Below are 20128 nucleotides of genomic sequence, written 5' to 3'. Positions count from 1 at the left end.
ATTACATATCGAGAGCACAGATAGATGGATGCGTTCCTGTCAGCACTGAGGCTAGAGGGTTCATTTCGCTGTACACGCATTCAAATGTCAGCACGTGCGTTTCATTCAGTCTTATTCTTAATTAATGTACGCCTGAATTAATTAGTTGTTCTTTTCAGAGATTTGGACCGGGAAGTGTGCTGAACTCACAACCTGAGTAAAGTGCCTGTCATAATGGGGAACTTTAATCAGCCGGAAAGTGGACAACACTGATTTTGAGGAAAATGTCATCTACATCATGTACAGGCCCAACTGAATCTGATTAAGTAACACCGCATAAGATGTTATGTGCAATCTGTAATTTGTTACATGGAATTGCAGTGGAACATGAAATTACAAGCATTGATACTAATAGAAAGTGCAGTTTTACTACACTTGGGGTCAGTATTTTTTTTTTTTAATAATAAGTTTATTTATATAGCACTTTTGTAAAGCTCAAGGGTGCCTAAATTCATGCCTCTATTTCAGCAAGGATGCATTAAATTGATCAAAAGTGACAGTAAAGTCCTTTACATTGTTACAGTATTTTCTATAGAAGCAGCTTTCTCACAAATAAGTTTATATCTTGATCATGATATAAACTCACAATTGCAAGTTATAAACTCAGAATTGCGTGATATAAACTCAGTTGTGAGTTATAAAGTCAGAATTGCGATATATTAACTCATAGTTCTGATTTTTCTCAGAATTGAGTGAAATAAATTCACAATTGTGAGTTATAAAGTCAGAATTGCAAGATTTAAAAATCATAATTCTCACTTTTTTCTTGCAAATACTAGTTTATATCTTACAATTATGACTTTTCCCCTAAGAATCCCCTGAGATATAAACTCGCAATTCTCCATATTTTCTCTCTCAGAATTGCGTGATATTAACTCACAATTGTGAGTTATAAAGTCAGTTCAGATTTTTTTCTAAGAATTGCAATATAAATTCACAACTGTGAGTTATAAAGTTAGAACTGTGTGATATAAACTCACAATTGCAAGTTATAAAGTCAGAATTGTGAGATATAAACTCAAAATTCGGACTCTCTCAAAATTGTGTGATACAAGATATAAAGCCAATTTCGACTAGTTTTTATGTCTCAAAATTCTGACTTTTTTTCTCAGAATTCCAATATATAAACTCACAATTGCGAGTTAGAAAGTCAAAATTGAATACAAACTCGCAATTCTGAGAGAAATAAAAAATAAATAAATGAATAAATAAAAATCACAGCTGTGAGATATAAACTGGCATTTCGGAGGAAAAAAAAGGTCAAAATTGTGAGTTTATATCATGTAATTCTGATTAATTTCTGACTTTATCTTTCAGAATTGCAACTTTATTTCACAGAGTTGCGAGTTTGTCTTGAGTTTATATCTGAGTGTTTATATCACGCAATTCTGAGAAAAGTCAGAATGGCAAGTTTATATGATGCAATTCTGACTCAATTTCTCAGAACTGCAAGTTAAAATGTCAGAATTGCGAGATGTTAAAAATGTCAAAAAAAGTTGAGGAAAACTCGCAATTACCTTTTTTTTATATATATTTTTATTCAGTGGCAGAAATGGGCTTCCATACTATTTCACATAAAGATTATTTTCTAATTTCTATTTATTAAAGAATCTTTAAAAAAAAATATGTATGCTTTTCAACACTGATAATAGGAAGAAATGTTTCTTGAGCACCAAATCAGCATATTAGAATGATTTCTGAAGGATCATGTGACACTGTAGACTGAAGTAATGGTCGCTAAAAAAAAAAAAAAATCAGCTTTGCATTTTGCAGCTTTGCATAAACTGCATTTTGGAAGTTCAAAATCTGGGCACCATATCAGTCCATTACATGGAGAAAAATGCTGAAATGTTTTCCTCAAAAAACACAATTTCTTTACGACTGAAGAAAGAAAGACATGAACATCTTGGATGACAAGGGGGTGAGTACATTATATGTGAATCTTTGTTTTGGAAGTGGACTTCTCCTTTAAGTGTTCATTAATATATGGCCGGCAGGTGAAAAGGATTTTAAAAAAGCTTAAAATATTGTGTATGGAAAGGAATTTAAACAGAATTGATACTGAATTAAAAAACAAACAACAACAACAAAAAAAAGACTTTAAATAAATATATATCTGGGGGAAGAGGTTTTGTTAGAAAATTTCTATAAAGGCACACAATTATTATAGTGTCCCTGATCAATCACTACCGCCACGACTAAGATTCCTTCCCAATATCTGGTACAATCTGAAAACGCATTTTAAAAAAAACGATGGCAGGTCCAACTCATATCATTCTTCTAAATAAAATGCAATTCCATTCAAAAGCTGTGGTGAACTCTGACCTGTCCTGGAGTGCTGTCTGTGGGGTCTGGGCCGTGATGAAACTCTCTGTGCAACTTTCCTGAGTGCAGGTCCAATACAAACTGCCTCAGCTTTCCTGGAACCCTGTTCATACACGCAAGGAATTATAAAACGGTCTCAAAAAACAAACAACATGAGCATCATCATTGATTTAATGAGTGAACAGATAAGACCCCGAGAGGGCCGACAGTCTCCAAAACCACAGCATTTTAACAAGATAATGACATCTTCTGTACTGCCCCAGACGCCAGCGCCCCCCTGGACAATCAGCTGTATCAAAGACTGACGAGAGGCAGGCTGATAAGGCCCTTATTGGATAATAGGATATACAGAGTGCTTAATAAAATAAGGCATGCGCTGAATTATGATGCTTTCTGTCATATACAGCCTCTGGTGTCATAAATAATTACGACGCTGTAATAAAGTAGCAATAACATAGTTAGAAACCAAGGAAAACTAAGCTACTATGTTCACACACATTAGAGCTATCAGTCAGGTGTTGCTAAATTAATTGAGAGATGAAGCCGAAAGCCCGTTCTCTATCGCTCTCTCAGTGTGTGTTGCTGTGGGGCCTACAATTGTTGTTTAATTGGTAGGTGTCTGGAACGGGAGATAACCTACAGAGAGGAAGCTGAAAGATTCTCTGCAATAAATACACACGTAGTGTTGGACGTAAGGCAAGTTATCTGATCAGATTACTTTTTTCAAGTAACGTTACTTTTTAAATTACAAGTTACTTTTTCAAATAAGTATCGCCAGTTACCTCATTTATTGACTGACAGCTCTTCTTTCACAGTGCTGAGAGAAATGAGGAGTAAGTGCAGAGGCGTTGTGTGCACTGTGTAAACATGATGCTTACTGTAGTTATAGACTAAATGTCAACATGCATTTACTCATCTCACTTGCACAAAAACAGATTCAGCATTCTTCAAAGTGAATAAAAACAGGCAAATGCAAACTCAGTTTTTGTTGCAAACCTGCAATATGTTAAATAACAAAAATATCTTTTATGCATTTAGTTCCTTCAGCCTAAGGCTTATTCATTTCACCTTTGGTGTAAAAGGGGTTTTAAATTTGGCAAATATAGTACTTCTTATATTAAAAACAAACCAGCAAGCCTAGATGAGAACTTTACGGAAAAGCGATGTAACGCTATATTGTAATGGATTACTTTCAAAAGTAACTTTCCCCAACACTGTACCCATGGACAAATGCAATACTTACGCGAGGTCGCTGAACTCTGGGAAGACATACATGTGGCGGAAACTATCGATGGCAATTACAGGGCAGTCGGCGGGGGTCTTCTGAATGTGCAGCAGAGGGTGCCGGAACTTATCGCAATCGGCATGAAGAAAATTTATAGAACCTGAGAGAAAAGGTCAATTTAGATGTGTTATAGATACTGTGTCTAAACATCATTTTTGGCAAACAAAACAGCGTTTGAATTAGGTATGTGCACACATATTCAAAACAGACTAGTTTAGACAATCAAAGGGATACTTCAATCTAAAAATATTATAAAACCGATAGTTCCGGACCTTGATTCTGATTGGTTGGGCTGCGTTGAAGCTGATGTCGCATTAGCGACTGAAAACTACTGCGTGCGACTATAGAAAAATATTTAGGAGCAACATGTGCGACTGACCCGATCAGCATATTTGAGGGGAGCTTCAAAGGTTTCTATGCGTTTTTGCAACATTGAGTAATATATCAGAGACATCTCTCACGAATCCTTTCATAAAGTGTAGAGAGAGTGTAAATAAGAGATTCACTGTGCAGTGTAAAGAGCATATAACGGAACTTTGTGCGATCGTGATGAACTAAGATGAGTGACAGTTTTTAATTATTTTTAAGGGAGTTTGTAAATTAGATATTGATTTAATACAAGTTAAATAAACAATAAGTTAATATGAAGTGACTTATATTGTCTGACTATAACACTATTGCCTGATTTTGTTTTATTTCACGGTCAAAAATAGTCTGAAACAAGTCACAACTGAGTCGCTGCGCATGTTTCATTTATGAATGAACGTGCAATTTTAAACAAATCTAGTGAGTCAATGATTCAAGTTCCCATTCATAAAGACAGGCACTTGCTTTATTCCTGAATGAATCAGCCGTATGAACGAATCAAATGAATGAATGATTCAGTAAATAAATCAGTGACTTGCTGCCACCTACTGGCAGATTTAGTTTCATTTTTTAAGTATCTTTTCAGTTATTTTAATCATTTAATATTTCTGTATTCAAAATTTTATATTTAAAGCATTAATCTCTACATGAATTTATTAATTTGATTGCACTCATGCCACCTCTAAGCCTCATTAAACATAAAAATACACCTACAAGCCACTTTTGTGTTCTTCTGTGCAACTTCTGTAGTACAAATTAATTTAGTCAATACTGATTTCATTTGATTGATACCTTATTCTTATTCTACTTGTTTTAATTAGAAATTTTAAAAAGCTTAAAAAACATAATTTTTTAAAAAGCTGACAAAAGATGACATACTTTAAGTTAGAAAAATGCCATTACAAAGGTAAAAACACAGAAATTCCCCTGTAAGTCACTTTAAGGAGTCAAATAGCACCTCGTAATGGCAAGGCTAATTTTTCTATCAGATTTTTTGATTACTGATAAGGTGTTTCTAAAATTTTGACTGTGCTCCTAAAAAGAAAAGTAAGCACAGAGTCCTGAAAGTGGATACATTTAAAGATGCAAGTTCTCTGAGTGAGTTTTATTAAGGGCATAGTTGACCCAAAAATGAAAAGTCTGTTGTTAATTACACCACCCTCATGTTGTTCCAAACCCCTAAGACCTTCGTTTATCTTCAGAACACAAATTAAGATCATTTTGATGAAATCCGAGAGCTTTCTGACCCTGCATAGACAGCAACAAAACTACCTGTTCAAGGCCTGGAAAGGTAGTAAGGACATTGATAGTCCATGTGACATCAGTGGTTATTTTAACAATGTCCTTACTACCTTTCTGGGCCTAGAACTTGTTAGTTGTGTTGTTGTCTATGCAGGGTCAAAAAGCCCTGGATTTCATCAAAAATATCTTAATTTGTGCTCTGAAGATGAACGAAGGTCTTACGGGGTAATTCATTAATGGGGTAATTAATGAGAGAATTTTCATTTTAGGGTGAACTAACCCTTTAATTCCCGTAGTTTGCATCCCTGTACTATACACATAAGCGGTATCTAACCCACCAAATATTAAAAGATGACGTGCCCATGACCCTTTCTGAACCCAATGCATACCCTTTTCACTGATAAGCTGGCGAGCCACTTCTTGCTGAAATTTCTCCAGACTATCTGTGTCGTCCTTCTGATGAAAGAGGATCAGGAACGGGATTCCCTCCTCCGTCAGTTCCTTCACACACACACACACACACACACAAAAACAAATTCTAATCACAGCTGAAAAAGAATAGAGAGTGATTCAAACAGTAAAAAGTCCCATTTCTGTTACACAATTTAGCACAGATGGAACATTGCTCTGATTTTGAGGACCGGAGATAAAAACGGTCTATTGAGTTTTGAGAGTGTGTGGGATGTTTGGGTGAAGTGCAGTTGGGCAGAGGTGGGTCAGTGGAGCAGATTGTGGAGAATCTGCCCTATCACCAAGCAACAGAGACCGAAGATATTCAAAACATGCGGTCAAGTAAATCAAAGAAACAACCCACACCCACTAAGGGACATGGCATGCGGACGACTTTAAAACACAAACACACTTGAAACGTACACAGTCAGATGTGCTCGAGTGTGGGAAAAGTACACTGAGGGGGAGGGGACTTTTCTTATGCAAATGATGAATACGTTGTTCGACTGTTAGATGTACACAAATAACAAATGTGGACAGAAAGTACATGCGATCATACACAAAGCTATTCTGAGAAAGGAAAGCATACCTCTCCGTTTTCAAATGTGATTTCTCGGACTAGCGGCACACACTTGTCCTGCGTCCAGGCGTAGCTGAGGTCAAAATTTGTGAGTGAGCCCATGTAGACCATGTCAGGAGCATTCTCTCCCATTGGCTTATAAATAATATTATCACCACTGAACCGCTCAGGCTTAGAAACATCCCTGGAAAAAAAACGAGAAAAGAATAAAAAAAATAGGTAAAATTGACCTATTATGTGTAAATATGCATACAATGCATGCATTTATTTGCATAAATCTTAAGTGCAGAAATCAGAACATTAGATAAAGCAGGGTTCAAAATTCATTTTTGATATATTAAAGGTTTTTACAGAGGGGATTTTATGAAAGGTTACTGTAGGAATAAAATTTAAAAATTAAGATTTTTGGCTCAGTGTGGGGAAAACTCATTTTCAGAAAACAGCCTTTAAAGATACACTGCCATTCAAAAGTTTGGGATCAGTAAGTTTTTAAATGTTTTTTAAAGAAGTCTTTTCTGCTCATTAATGCTGCATTTATTTGATCAAAAATACAGAAAAAACTGTAATATTGTGAAATATCATTAGTATTATTTCTATTTTAATTTACTTCAAACTATAATTTATTCCTGTGATGCAAAGCTGAATTTTCATTACTCTGGTCTTCAGTGTCACATGATCCTTCAGAAATCATTCTAATATAATAATTTATTATGAATGCTGAAAACAGTTGTTCTGCCAAATATTTTATTTTATTATTATTTTTTTTTTAAACCTGTGATACTTTTATTGGATTCTTAGATTAATTAAAAATAAATAAATAAAAACAGCATTTATTTAAAATATAAATCTTTTATAATTATATACACACTACTGTTCAAAAGTTTGGGGTCAGAAAATTATTTTATCTCTCTTTTTTTTTTTAAAAGAAATTCATAATTTTATTCAGAAAGGATGTGTTAAATTGATAAAAAAAAAAAAAAGTGACATTAAACACTTTTTTATTACTGGAAAATATTTCTATTTTTAAATAACGCTTTTGAACTTTTTTCCTCAAAGAATCACAGGTTCTAAAAAATGAGGTAGCACAACTGTTTCCAACATTGATAATAAAATCAGCATATTAGAATGAATCACATAATTAATTAGAATCACAATCATGTGACACTGAAGACTTGAGTAATGATGCTGAAAATTTAGCTCTGATCACAGAAATAAATAATGTTTTGAATATATATATATATATATATATATATATATAAAAACTTATCGATCCCAAACTTTTGAACGACAGTGTATGCATACATGTTATGGAAGATATGTTACGGAATTAAAATAGCCCAAAATCTCAAAACTGACCAGTGCTGCCTACAGTATCTTAAAGAAACAGTTCACCCAAAATGAAAACTGTATCATTATTTATTATACATACTCAACACTATGTTATTTTCTTGGTGGAATACAGAAGGACTAAACAGCACCATTAAATATCCAAAAAAGTAGTCAATGTGATTGATAGATCATATTTCAAGCCTTCTGAAGCCATGTGGTCACAACTGTGTACAACAACCATTGTTGTATAGAAAAGGGCTGTGTGAAGATTGTTAAAAAATGTCTTTTTTTGTTACTAAAAAAAAACCTGCGCACAGCTTTGTCAGTACATGAGAATTTTTATCTTTTATCCCTTTTAAGGCCCAAGGGACCTTGATCTGTCCATCAGTTGTTTATTGTTGATTAAAATGGACTAAATGATTGGAAAAGTCTGTCATTTCACTGGAAGATCGAGTTAAGATGACAAATTAATAAAAAAATATATAAAAAGAAACATGGGTGAATCATTCGAAATACGATCACTAAGGAGCATTCAGAAAACAGACTCTATGATTTATCATGTCATGTTGACTTTAAGTATCTTAAGTGCTTCTCTTACCCAAAAGCTGCCAGGAACACACAGTCATCTCTCAGGATGTTGGCCACTTTTTCATAAGTATGGTAATTGTCAGAGTCCCTTTTTTCAAAGTAACCAATGATGGTGCGTTTACTCCTCTGAAAGGAAAGGAAGGACATTACGATGACACAACAAGGAAATTCAGACTCAAGGTCGTTAGTCACTGTACCTAAAAGAAATAAATCCAGAAATAAAACTATTGTGAAACACTCACATCTACAGTGCTGATTTCTTCCAGATTTTCTATCTCTTTGATCGGATCCACTTTTTGCTGGCGGATGAAATCAGCGATGGCGGTCACTGACCTTTGACCTCTGTACTCTCGCTTCATCATCATCCCATTTCTGAACAGCTTCAGTGTGGGGTATTTGCTTATCCTGTAGCGCTGGGCTATATCAGCTATTAGTGGAAACATAAAAACATCAATAAGTCTTTCATATTGGCTAAACTACCATTCAATGTTTGAGGTCGGTAAGATTTTTATGGTAAGTTTATTAAAGAAAGAAGTCTGAATTAATTTAATCAGAGATACAGTAAAAACAGTAATATCGTAAAATATTATTCAATTTAAAATAACGGCTTTCTATTATGATTTTAAAATGTCATTTAATGTCAAATCATTTTAATATGCAGATTTGCTGCTCAAGAAATTTCCCTACGATTATCAGTATTAAAAAAAAAAAAAAAAATCTCACTGACCCCCTTTGAGCGGTAGTGTTTATAGATGTCATTTAAATATCGAAAAGTGTTTTTAAATCAATGAAACCAACATGACTTTTTCCAGCCACACTAATGTAGAAAAACACTTGAACCTTGGCAATGCTTTGTGCTTTGGAGGACAAAATATGGGTCAATCCATGAATATTTTGTTTTTAGGTTATAAGAAGGAAAGACCAAAAGGTCAGAGGTCAGTCTCATTTTAAAGAGAAAGATGGACTCAAGACAAAGTACAGAGCCAAAAAAAAAAAAAAAAGAGCTAAACGGAGACAAAAAGGAGAAGAACTAAAGAAAGTAGAGAAAGAGAGAAGGCAAGAAATAAAGGGGGAGGGACCCGAGACATGAAAGTCAACTGATGTGGGGGGTAAATACTCCAAAGCCGATCGGCTGGAATCAGTCATGCGCGGTCTCTCTCGCTCACACACACCCACGCTGTGGGGTATCTTTGAGCCGCCTTGACTTCACAGAAGATGCAGTTTTGTCATTAAACCATCAAACACTTTACAAGACATCAATAATTCTGTTTAATTTGCTTTATCTCAAAGGCTAAACCAATGTGTGTGTGTGTGTGCGCGTGCGTGCATAAACTCACAGTGCTGGTCACAGTCCACCCGGGCAAACACCACCTGTGTAGCGTCTGGATATTCCTCACGCACTATATTCGATGCCTCCTCAAAAATGGGGTGGAGCATCTGACTGAAACGACACCTGCGGAAAATATGCACAGATAAAAAGAGCTCAGTACAGGATACAGATACTGTAAAGTACAAGACACCAGTGACAAATTCTCTTTTTTTGACGGATATTTCAGGTCTGTTGATTCTGTGCAATAAGCTGTACAATAAAATGTGAGGTGATCAGGATAATATGAACCCACTACTTTGTGTTTTGTTTAAAGTATATATTTAAGATCCTATAAATGCTCACAATTTCCTTCTAAATTTTTAACAAATGCATTTTTTAAGTGGCATGAATATTATTATTATTATTAATAATAATACTTTAGATCCAATCAATTCTCAGAATTTATTTAATTTTTTTTTTGCCATTTTAAATTTTTTTTTTGATATTTTATATGGTTCTGTTGTATAACAAATATATTTTTTAAGTAGAAATATTCAATGTAGTCTCTTAATTAATAATCAGTTATCAGTAAAGATATTTGAACAACAATAATTATATTATCTAGGGGTGTAACAAGATATCGTGCCACAATATATTGCAATACAAAAATGCAACAACATGCATCATGAATAGCGACAATATTTACTGTGTATAGTTCAGCCAAAAATTACAGCTTAGACAGATTTCCAAGGCTCTATGCTTATTTTTCTTTTTAGGAGCACTTGTGCTCCTAACTTAAAAACTTTAGGAGCACAGTCAAAGTTTCAGGAGCATCTTCTAATCAACAAATCAAAAAATCTGATCAAAATTTTGTCTTCCCATTATGAGGTGATATTTGACTCCTTAAAGTGATTTACAGGGAAATTTAGTTTTTACCTTTGTAATGGCATTTTTCTAACTTTATTAAAAGTATGTCATCTTTTGTCAAATTTTTAAAAAGTATATTTTATAAGCTTTTTAAAATTTCTAATTAAAACAACAGAATAAGAATAAGTTACCAATCAAATGAAATCAGTATTAAAATTAATTTGTACTACAGAGGTGGAACAGAAGAAAGTGGCTTGTAGGTGTATTTTTTTATGTTTAATGAGGCGCATAGGTGGCATGAGTGCAATCAAATTCATAATTTTATGTTGAGATTAATGTTTTAAATATATTATTTTGAATATAGAAATATTAAATGATTTAAATAACTGAAAAGATTATTAAGATTATTAGTTTAAAAATGAAACTAAAACTGCCAGTAGGTGGTGGCAAGTCACTGATTCAACTACTGAATCATTGATTCGTTCCTTTAAACGGCTGATTCATTCAGGAATAAAGCAAGTGATTGTCTTTATGAATGGAAAACTGAATCATTGACTCACTAGATTCAATTAAAAATGCACGTTCATTCATGAATGAAACATCGCTGTGTTTGACTGGAGGTGCGAAGCGGCTCAGTTGTGACTTGTTTCAAACTATTTTTGACGATGAAATAGAGCAAAATTAGGCAATAGTGTTATAGTCAGACAATGTATGTCACTTAATATTAACTTCTTGTTTGTTTAACTGTTGTATTTAATCAGTAACTCATTTACAAACTCATTAAAATCATTAAAATCTGTCAATTATCTTATATTGTGATCTCACAAAGTTTCTTTATAATCAATGAAGCTCTCTACGCTGCACAGTGAATCTCTTATTTACACTCTCTCTACACTTTGTTTATGAAAGGATTCGTGAGATATGTCTGGGATACATTACTCAACGTTGCAAAAAACACATCGAAACCTTTGAAGCTCCTCTCAGTGCAAACACAAATATGCTGATGGAGTCAGTTGCACTGGTGCTCCTAAATATTTTTTCAAGGCGCATGCAGTAGTTTTCATTTGCAAATGCTAATTTAACCTTTTATTCCCATGTAAACAATAAGGCACATACAAAGAGTGCATCAAATATGGTAAACCCTATAGCTCACAAATTTGATCTTTTGTGTTTTTTAAATGCGTTTTTAATAAATTGAAAATAAAATCCATTATTTAATACAAAACAATATATAAAACACTTCAAATGAATGCAATCGGGGACAGAGGTCAGTATTTTCAATATTTCTATTTTGGATAATTAACAGTACTTTTTGTTAGCTGTTTAATATACGCTGTTAAAGTAATATCCTTAGTACGTTTCTGGGTCTGGGAACAGTTAAATTGCCTGTCTAAGGAGGGTCAGAGACGCTTGGATTTCATCAAAAATATCTTATTTTGTGTTTCAAAGATTAACAAAGGTCTTATGGGTTTGGAAAAACATGAGGGTGAGTAATTAATGACAGAATTTTCATTTTTGGGTGAACTATCCCTTTAAGTATTCATGTCAACTACCCATATGGGAAACCAGGCACATAAAGAAACTCAACAACACTCATTATCCTTTCTAACAAACTAACATTTGGATGTTTTAGACTGACAGAGACACTCACCAGTCTGCATAGAAGTTGACTAGAGCCACCCCTGCACTGTCTGTGAAGAGAAACGTGTGGTTTAATTTCATCTGATCTACTACAATGACAAAGCAGCATTAGCTAACTCACACCCACATGCACAACACAGGTGCAGCAACTGTCTGATTGAAACTACTGATGAAACAGTCTCTGTCAAACACACAAATAAACATGATAAGAACTCACTAAGGATGTCATCGATGTTTCCAGCATCCAGACTGGTGATCTCCCCTCGCCCTGGAGTATACAGACCCGTTATCTGCCAACAAAAGAGGTGGTTTATTAGTAAGATGTTTATGTGTCCATGTCAATAGTAACAGAGATAGATTATCAAATTGAACAGTCATACTGATAATCTATAATCTCTCTTATACAAAATACCTGCTTTAATGCAGGGTCCAAAATGAATACTAGACAAGCGTTCAGTTAAGAAAAAAGGTGTAAGCTGAATTATAAGTGATGTAAGCGATTAAAATGCAGACATACAAATGGTCTATTAAACATCTGTTGAGACTCATGCATTTTTTTTAACAACCTCAGCTAAAATTATTACCATATACTCCTCTTTTTAAAGGATTAGTTCACTCTTGAATGAAAATTTCCTGATAATTTACTCACCCCCATGTCATCCAAGATGTTCATTTCTTTCTTTCTTCAGTTGAAAACAAATTACGTTTTTTTAGGAAAACATTCCAGGATTTTTCTCCATATATTGGACTTCAGTGGGGATCAGTGGGTTGAATGTCCAAATTGCAGTTTCAATCCAGCTTCAAAGGGCTCTACACGATCCCAGCCGAGGAAAAAGGGTCTTATGTAGCAAAACAACTGGTAATTTAAATAAATAAAATAAAAAAATAAAAATGTATATACTTTTTAACCACAAATGCTTGTCTTGCACTAGCTCTGTGATGCGCATCTACGACTTCACGCATTATGTAATCACGTTGTAAAAGTCACGCACAGTTAGTTCTGTACTTCGGTTCAAAAAGGTAGGCCGACAATTTTTTTATTTTCTCCTCCAACTACAAAATTGTTCGACATTGCTGTTTTACCTTTTTTTGTAAAGGCTTCTTTTTGCACGTTCGCTTTGTAAACACTGGGTTGGTACTTCCGCCTACATCCTACATCCTGGAGGGTCACTGTCCTGCAGAGTTTAGCTCCAACCCTAATCAAACACACCTGTCTGGAGCTTTCTAGTTATCTTGAAGACCTTGATTAGCTCAAGTATGTTTGATTAGGGTTGGAGCTAAACTCTGCATTACAGTGACCCTACAGGACCGAAGTTGCCCATCCCTGGCCTACATCATGCATGACCATTCCAACGTGACGTAAGGTGTGAAACCAAGCTAGTGCAAGACAAGCATTTGTGGTTAAATAGTATATACCAGGGATAGGCAACGTCGGTCACCTGCCTGTAGCCCTAGTTAGGTTCCTGAAGACCTTGATTAGCTTGTTCAGGTGTGTTTGAATAGAGTTAGAACTACACTCTGCAGGTCATCGGCATTCCAGGACTGACGTTGCCTATCCCTGGTATATACATTATTATTATTTTTAGAAAATGATTGACTGTTTCGCTATATATGACCCTTTTTCTCATCTGGGATCATGTAGAGCCCTTTGAAGCTGCATTGAAACTGCAATTTGGACCTTCAACCTGTTGATCCCCATTGAAGTCCACTATATGGAGAAAAAATCCTGGAATGTTGTCCTCAAAAACCTTCGTTTCTTATTGACTGAAGAAAAAAAATGTTGAATGACAAAGTAAGTAATTAGGAAATTTGAATTCTGGAGTGAATTAATCCTATCCTATGAGGAACCAAATTACAGAGCGTTTTCACTCACATAGTTTTCACCCTTGCAAGTGTCTTACTAATAAATACACTAAAATAATTTTTTTAAATAAAAAAGTAAACAAAAACACTTAATGCACATACACCTTTGAAACAATCCTTAAGACAATAACAGTTTACAGGCAGTAAATAATTAAGGTCAAAAGGTTTTGATACTGACGCCCCTTTTAATCAGGGATTCATTATTCTATGTCTGTCCACCAAATGTCTGTGAAACGTGTTCAGTTTATGCCTTTCTAACTGAGCAAAGTACCAGAAAGGTTAATATACGTGTGTATACCAAACAGACTGAAAAGGGAAACTGATGATAACCTATTTATGCTAATAACCTAAGCATCAAATTACCATTGAACAACACACATTTGCAAAAGGGAAAAGTCAGACTGGGATGTTGTTTATTTGAATGGTAAAACTGATGCTATCAGTCTGTGCAAAATTATTAAAGGGATAGTTCACCCAAAAATGAAAATTCTGTCATTAAAGCACTCACCCTCATGTCGTTCCAAATCCGTAAGATTCATCTTTGGAACACAAATTAAGATATTTTTAATGAAATCCGAGAGCTTTCTGACCCTCCATAGACTCCAACGTAACTACCGTGTTCAAGGCTCAGAAAGGAGTAAGAACGGCGGCTCCTGCGTTAGCAGCACCACACTCTTGTGAACGCGCATTAAAGACTGACACTGAAGAGATGAAACTGTTTAATAAAGTCATTATTTTTGTTTTCTTTGTGCGCAAAGAGTATTCTCATAACTTTACAAAAATTAAGGTTGAACTACTGATGTCACGTGGACTATTTTAACAATGCACTTACTATCTTTCTGGGCCTTTAACGTGTCAGTTGCGATGCTGTCTATGCAGGGTCAGAAAGTAAGTAATACTTACAGTGAGTAATTCATGACAGAATTTTCATTTTTGGGTGAACTATCTAACACATCATTCATAGTTTCTGAGAGATATTAACTGGCAATTAATTGACAAATGGAAAGTGAATCTTTGCTGAGCTGTCCCATCTGACCAATGTGGCAGTTTGTAAAGCTCATTTGAAGTGTGCTAATTCATTGCTAACCTCTACTGAATTTTAATTCATCCTTGCCTCCATCCACATTCTATTATATTAAATAATCATCACCCTATTGTTAAGGGTGCCTGCAACAACTCTGACAGTCGAGCCTATATTTAAGTATCTATCATACTGATTTTTATTGATTTACCGCTGAACTCTTAAATATTAAAGTCTAGCATCTAGTAGCTATAAGAATGAGCCTCAAGTTTCTTATCAACAAAAGATGTTTCACCCAAATTGACCTTTTTAAACAAATCATTTTCTATGTCCAACTTCTTTTTTTCCCCAAAAGCCCCCTTTAATGGGAAAGTACATTTAGGCATCACTGTTACTTACTAACAGTGAAAACTGATAAACTCCCATAATCTAATCTGTGATCATTGTGCACTTTAAATTCCAAAAACATATCAGTACTCAAATAAGGGATTTTTTTTATCAAATACAGAAAAGTGCAATACACTCCAATTTTTATAGTAAATTAACATTATTACAATAATTTTGTATATTAACACTAATACATGTTGTATTTTAATATTTAGAGCATTTTATTCACACACACACACACATTTTATACATATATATATATATATATATATATATATATATATTTTTTATATATATTATTTATATATATATATATATATATATATATATATAGATAGATAGATAGATACATACATACATAGGTTTATTTTTAGATTAAAATAATTTTTTATATTAAAATAATTCTTACTAAGACTAATTTTACATTATGTTCATATATATATATATATATAGAGAGAGAGAGAGAGAGAGAGAGAGAGAGAGAGAGAGAGAGAGAGAGAGAGAGAGATTTATTTTACAAGCTGAGTTCGTAAATGGTGTCTTACGATATATGTGTATTAGGCATGTCACATGCTCTTTAACTGACATTAGCAAAACACAATAAATTTGTCAATCATGACAATTAATTGCAGCCAATATTCCATAATTGTGACAGCCCGAACCTTGCCTTTCTGTAACATGAAAAACAACAAAAATGTGGTTTGGACTTTGGCCACTTCCTTTAGGGATGTGATGATATTCGTCTGGCTGAGGTGTTATGAATAATATAGCATAATATAGCATAGTGTTATTACTCTGAAATGACCAAAGTTCACTGAAGCCAAGTAACGTGGCTATCTAACGTGTGTGATAAATCCAAAAGAGAACATGAACAGGGTTTGATAATGCCACGTGTTAAAGAGACTGGCTGGATGAGTCTGCTGTTGTTACACTTCACTACATCCTGTTTGACTTGACAATGCGTCAAAGACAGCCTGAAGACAGGTATAATGCTATACGATGGGCATCTTCACCCCTCCCTAAATAAACACTGTGAGACTTGACAAATGAAAACCTCCAAGCAAGACTGACTACAAATTATTTGATGCAGAACTCCTTACACTAGCTGTCTTAATGTCCATGATTAAATGAGAACTTTTTAAGAAACAAACTCTGAGGCATATGTGATCCACCTCAACAAAACCGGCATCTGCTAAACAACGCTGCCTAAATTCACTGGCTAATCTCTTAGAGAACTCAAGTCTCCAACTGTCACAACACAGCCACAGAAACAAAACAAACACACGGCTCCACATGGGCTGATCTCAACCGCTCGGATCGCAAAGAACAAAATCACAGCTAGAGCCAACATATGGCATGTTTTCGGGTAAACAAATTTGGACACATGCATATCCATTTCTTAATGAGATTCATTACTAAGAGTTTCCCAGCTATTATGGGGAGTTTCTACTTAGATATACAAACAGGTTCGACAACTAAATTCACATTTTTAGAGTCCACTTCTTGAAGTTCTGGGGTATTTTCTACTGTATACTGCAGTCTGAGTTCATGGGGAAAACACCAGGTTGGTGAAAGAATTAAGGCCCATTCACACAAAGAATGATAATTATAGATAATTATATTAGTGTTCACACCAACAAGCCATAACATTCTGTTTATTATCAGCACTCACTGCAGATGATCTACAACTTTAAATGCTTGAGCTCTTTAAAGTTGGATGAATTTTGAGTATAATTTTTATAATTTATCAGCTGAAAAAAAAAAATCACTCTGAAAATGATTCCAACTATATTATTCCAGCTGTGGGGAGGTATTCACCAATCTCACAGAACTAGAATGCTTAGTAAAACTATATAGTTGCAAATATCATCTTTGCTAAGATGAGCAAAAAGAGGACAATGGAAGCAATCAAAATCAACAAAAGAGTAATAACATGTAAGTGCTATGACAAGTCTCAATTAGCCTAACGCAGTACACGTAGCAAAGGTTTTTTTTAATTATATAATAAAAAGAAAACAGATAGAAGAGAAAAACAAAAAAGCAAGCTAGTGTTAGAGACCTTACAAAAAGAACAGAGAAGCTAGTGTTAATTTTTTTTTTTAAGAAAACAAGCAGTAAGTAAATGAATAGAGTATAAGTCTAAAAGGGCAAGTTTTTTTGAGTTGGGCAGGTCATTCCATCAGGAGGGTACATTTAATGTGAAAGTCCGTAAAAGCGATTTTGTGCCTCTTTGGGGTGGCACGATAATATGCCGTTCACTTGCAGAATGCAAGCTTCTACAGGCCACAAGTCTGAAGTAATAAATTTAGGTAAAGGGGTGCAGAGCTTCACGTACATATACATGCTTTTACCCTTCACCAATGTAAACATTTTGATTTCTGTTATGTACTGGATATTGTCAAAAATTACTGTTATTTAAAGTCGGCATGAAGGGAAAATTCACCCTATTTATTTTCTAGAAAAAATGTGGAATAAATAAATATCATTGTAACGTTAAATATGTCAACAAAGCAGTGTTATATAGCTAGCTAACATTTGCAAGAATGACCTGAGATAACCCTAGAAATATTAGTTAAAATAAGTTGAAATCATACAATTCAGTAATGCTTCGCACTGTATTTCACTCTTATCAGGCAAAAGTGGGTTTATGTACAACTGAGGTCATAAGTTTACATCCACCTTGCAAAATCTGCAAAATGTTAATTATTTTACCAAAATAAGAGGGATCATACAAAACGCATGTTTTTTTTTTTGTTTGTGTTTTTTTAGTACTGACCTGAATATAATATTTCACATAAAAGACATTTACATATAGTCCACAAGAGAAAATAATTGTTGAATTTATAAATATGACCCTGCTCAAAAAACGCTTCGGCTCTTAATGCATCATGTTTCCTTGTGAAGCATCAGTGAGCATTTCGAACCTTTGAACCTCAGTTGTCCTCAGTGTGAAAAGATGGATCCCACATTCACAGAGTCATTGCTGGAAAGGGTTCAAATACACAAAAATGCTAAAAAAACAAAGAATTTGTGGGACCTGAAGGATTTTTCTGAAGAACAGCAGGCAGTTTAACTGTTCAGGACAAACAAGGGACTCATGAACAGCTATCACTAAATAAACCAAAATAAATAAATAAATAAAAAATAAGATTAAGAATCAAGCGTATGTAAACTTTTGAATGGGTCATTTTTATAAATTCAACTGTTATTTTTCTTGTGGACTATATATAAACATCTTTTATGTGAAATATCTTATTCAGGTAAGTACTAAATAAAAAATAACATACATTTAGTATGATCCCTTTTATTTTGGTAAAATAATTAACATTTTGCAGATTCTGCTAGGTGTATGTAAACTTTTGACCTCAACTGTACTTACTGCTATCATGAAGCGGCTTATAAACAATATCAGAGTGAGGACTGAGCTATATCACACAAGTACGCACTGTCTGTGACATCAAATGATTTAGGATTACAAGTATGTTAACTCATGTTATTGAAATGTTGAATAAAACACTGACAGAGGTCAATCTTCAGCTAACCACCTGCTCTGAGGTGACAGATATTACTTTCACAAAGGGAAAAAAACAGCAATTATCATAATTTATGATCATGAGCTAGTATGCTGGCCCTGCTAAAATACAATCGAAAAGTAATTGAAAGCTTGTTAAAATACACCACTGACAGAAAATATGCCGCTGCTGTGGTTTTCACATCATGCTGAGTAGCTCGGGTCACTTCCGGGTTGACAGCCAATAGGATTCGGCCACAACAGAGTAGTTCACCAACCGGTTTCTTCAGAGCAAAATCGGATGAAATGAATCTCAAAATATCCCTCTTCACTTTAGGACTACAAAGATCACTGTTGACACTTTAAAATGGTATAGCTCCTATTGTAAAAACTGATTAATTCATTTGTTAAAGGACTTTCTGTGTTGAATACGCTCACTTAAGACACTGTCTGCGGAACTTCACAACTATGAATGAGAATAAGATACTTGTAAGCACCTCAAACATTTGTTCGTTCCAACAAGTTGCGTTTATCATTTAAAACCCGTGCACAGATCGCAAACATGCGTTGTGAGTGACCTGGTGCCTTCTTATTCATCCAAAACTCCTATAATTGCGTCATTATCCACACTAGGGAACAAAACTCTCTTGGTCCTTTCAAACACTTACTTGAAACTGCTAAGAATAAAGGTTTTATGATTGAGTGACCCGTTGTTTGCTTACAAACACTCTAAATCACCACATAAGTTGGCATGTTTATATGCGAGTGTGGCTGTGCATTAAATGGGATGGAATAGTTGACCAACAGACTATAAACTCTCAAAACGTCCCATACTTGCAGCTGCATCATGACTACAAGTCCGGTAACTCTAATAGCTGGTTAGCCACATTAGCCGGCTGTCTAGCACTTTCTGCAGCTAACCTGCATTCATCATAGGCCATTAAACCTACTGACATATTCAGAAGGGACAGAGTTAAAGTCGCCCGTTGTTCCAAATCTGGAGACCTTATTATAATAACCTGTTAATTACTGATGTAAATCAAGAGCATCGCATCCAAGTCCATAAACCCCTTCCAACAGCTAGCGTTATATGAGCTAGCTATCTCAAGTAAACCTGCAAGAAGTGTGTTACTGGAAGAGCACGAGTTTACTCAGCCACATACCAGCAGAAGGGTGAAGTAGTGCAGTTCGGGAGCGGGTATTATTGATGATAATTTCATTGTATAGTGGTGTTGGTTGAGGTTGCGATGTTGTTGGATCTTGCCAGTCTCTCGACACCACCTCCTTCTCCTCTGCTGCAGGAAACAGGCAGTACATACGGCTGG

General features: G+C 34.7%; 2 protein-coding genes across 3 annotated transcripts in view; one reads left to right on the top strand and one right to left on the bottom strand.

Annotated features, from left to right (window-relative positions):
- stx17 (syntaxin 17) overlaps positions 1-2365 on the top strand; it is a 26113-nt gene extending 23748 nt beyond the window's left edge. Inside the window, exon 9 of the mRNA XM_051131102.1 lies at positions 159-2365. Within this exon, the coding sequence (XP_050987059.1) occupies positions 159-196 (38 nt within the window). The 3' untranslated portion in view covers positions 197-2365. The remainder of the gene's footprint in view (positions 1-158) is intronic.
- Positions 1-20128, bottom strand: part of erp44 (endoplasmic reticulum protein 44) — a 21260-nt gene extending 1132 nt beyond the window's left edge. Inside the window, exons 1-10 of one of the 2 annotated variants that reach the window (XM_051131100.1) lie at positions 19967-20128; positions 12239-12311; positions 12032-12071; positions 9542-9657; positions 8447-8631; positions 8215-8330; positions 6297-6471; positions 5647-5758; positions 3608-3749; positions 2365-2467 (exon numbers count right to left, since the gene is read on the bottom strand). In XM_051131100.1, the coding sequence (XP_050987057.1) occupies positions 2365-2467; positions 3608-3749; positions 5647-5758; positions 6297-6471; positions 8215-8330; positions 8447-8631; positions 9542-9657; positions 12032-12071; positions 12239-12311; positions 19967-20023 (1119 nt within the window). In that variant the 5' untranslated portion in view covers positions 20024-20128. The remainder of the gene's footprint in view (positions 1-2364; positions 2468-3607; positions 3750-5646; positions 5759-6296; positions 6472-8214; positions 8331-8446; positions 8632-9541; positions 9658-12031; positions 12072-12238; positions 12312-19966) is intronic. The other variant, XM_051131099.1, reaches the window with a different exon arrangement.

This window comes from Labeo rohita, chromosome 16 (genome assembly GCF_022985175.1).
Source record: "Labeo rohita strain BAU-BD-2019 chromosome 16, IGBB_LRoh.1.0, whole genome shotgun sequence".
NCBI classification, from domain to species: domain Eukaryota; kingdom Metazoa; phylum Chordata; class Actinopteri; order Cypriniformes; family Cyprinidae; genus Labeo; species Labeo rohita.
Note: the sequence above shows the minus strand (reverse complement) of the source record. Positions and strands in the feature narration are given on the sequence as shown.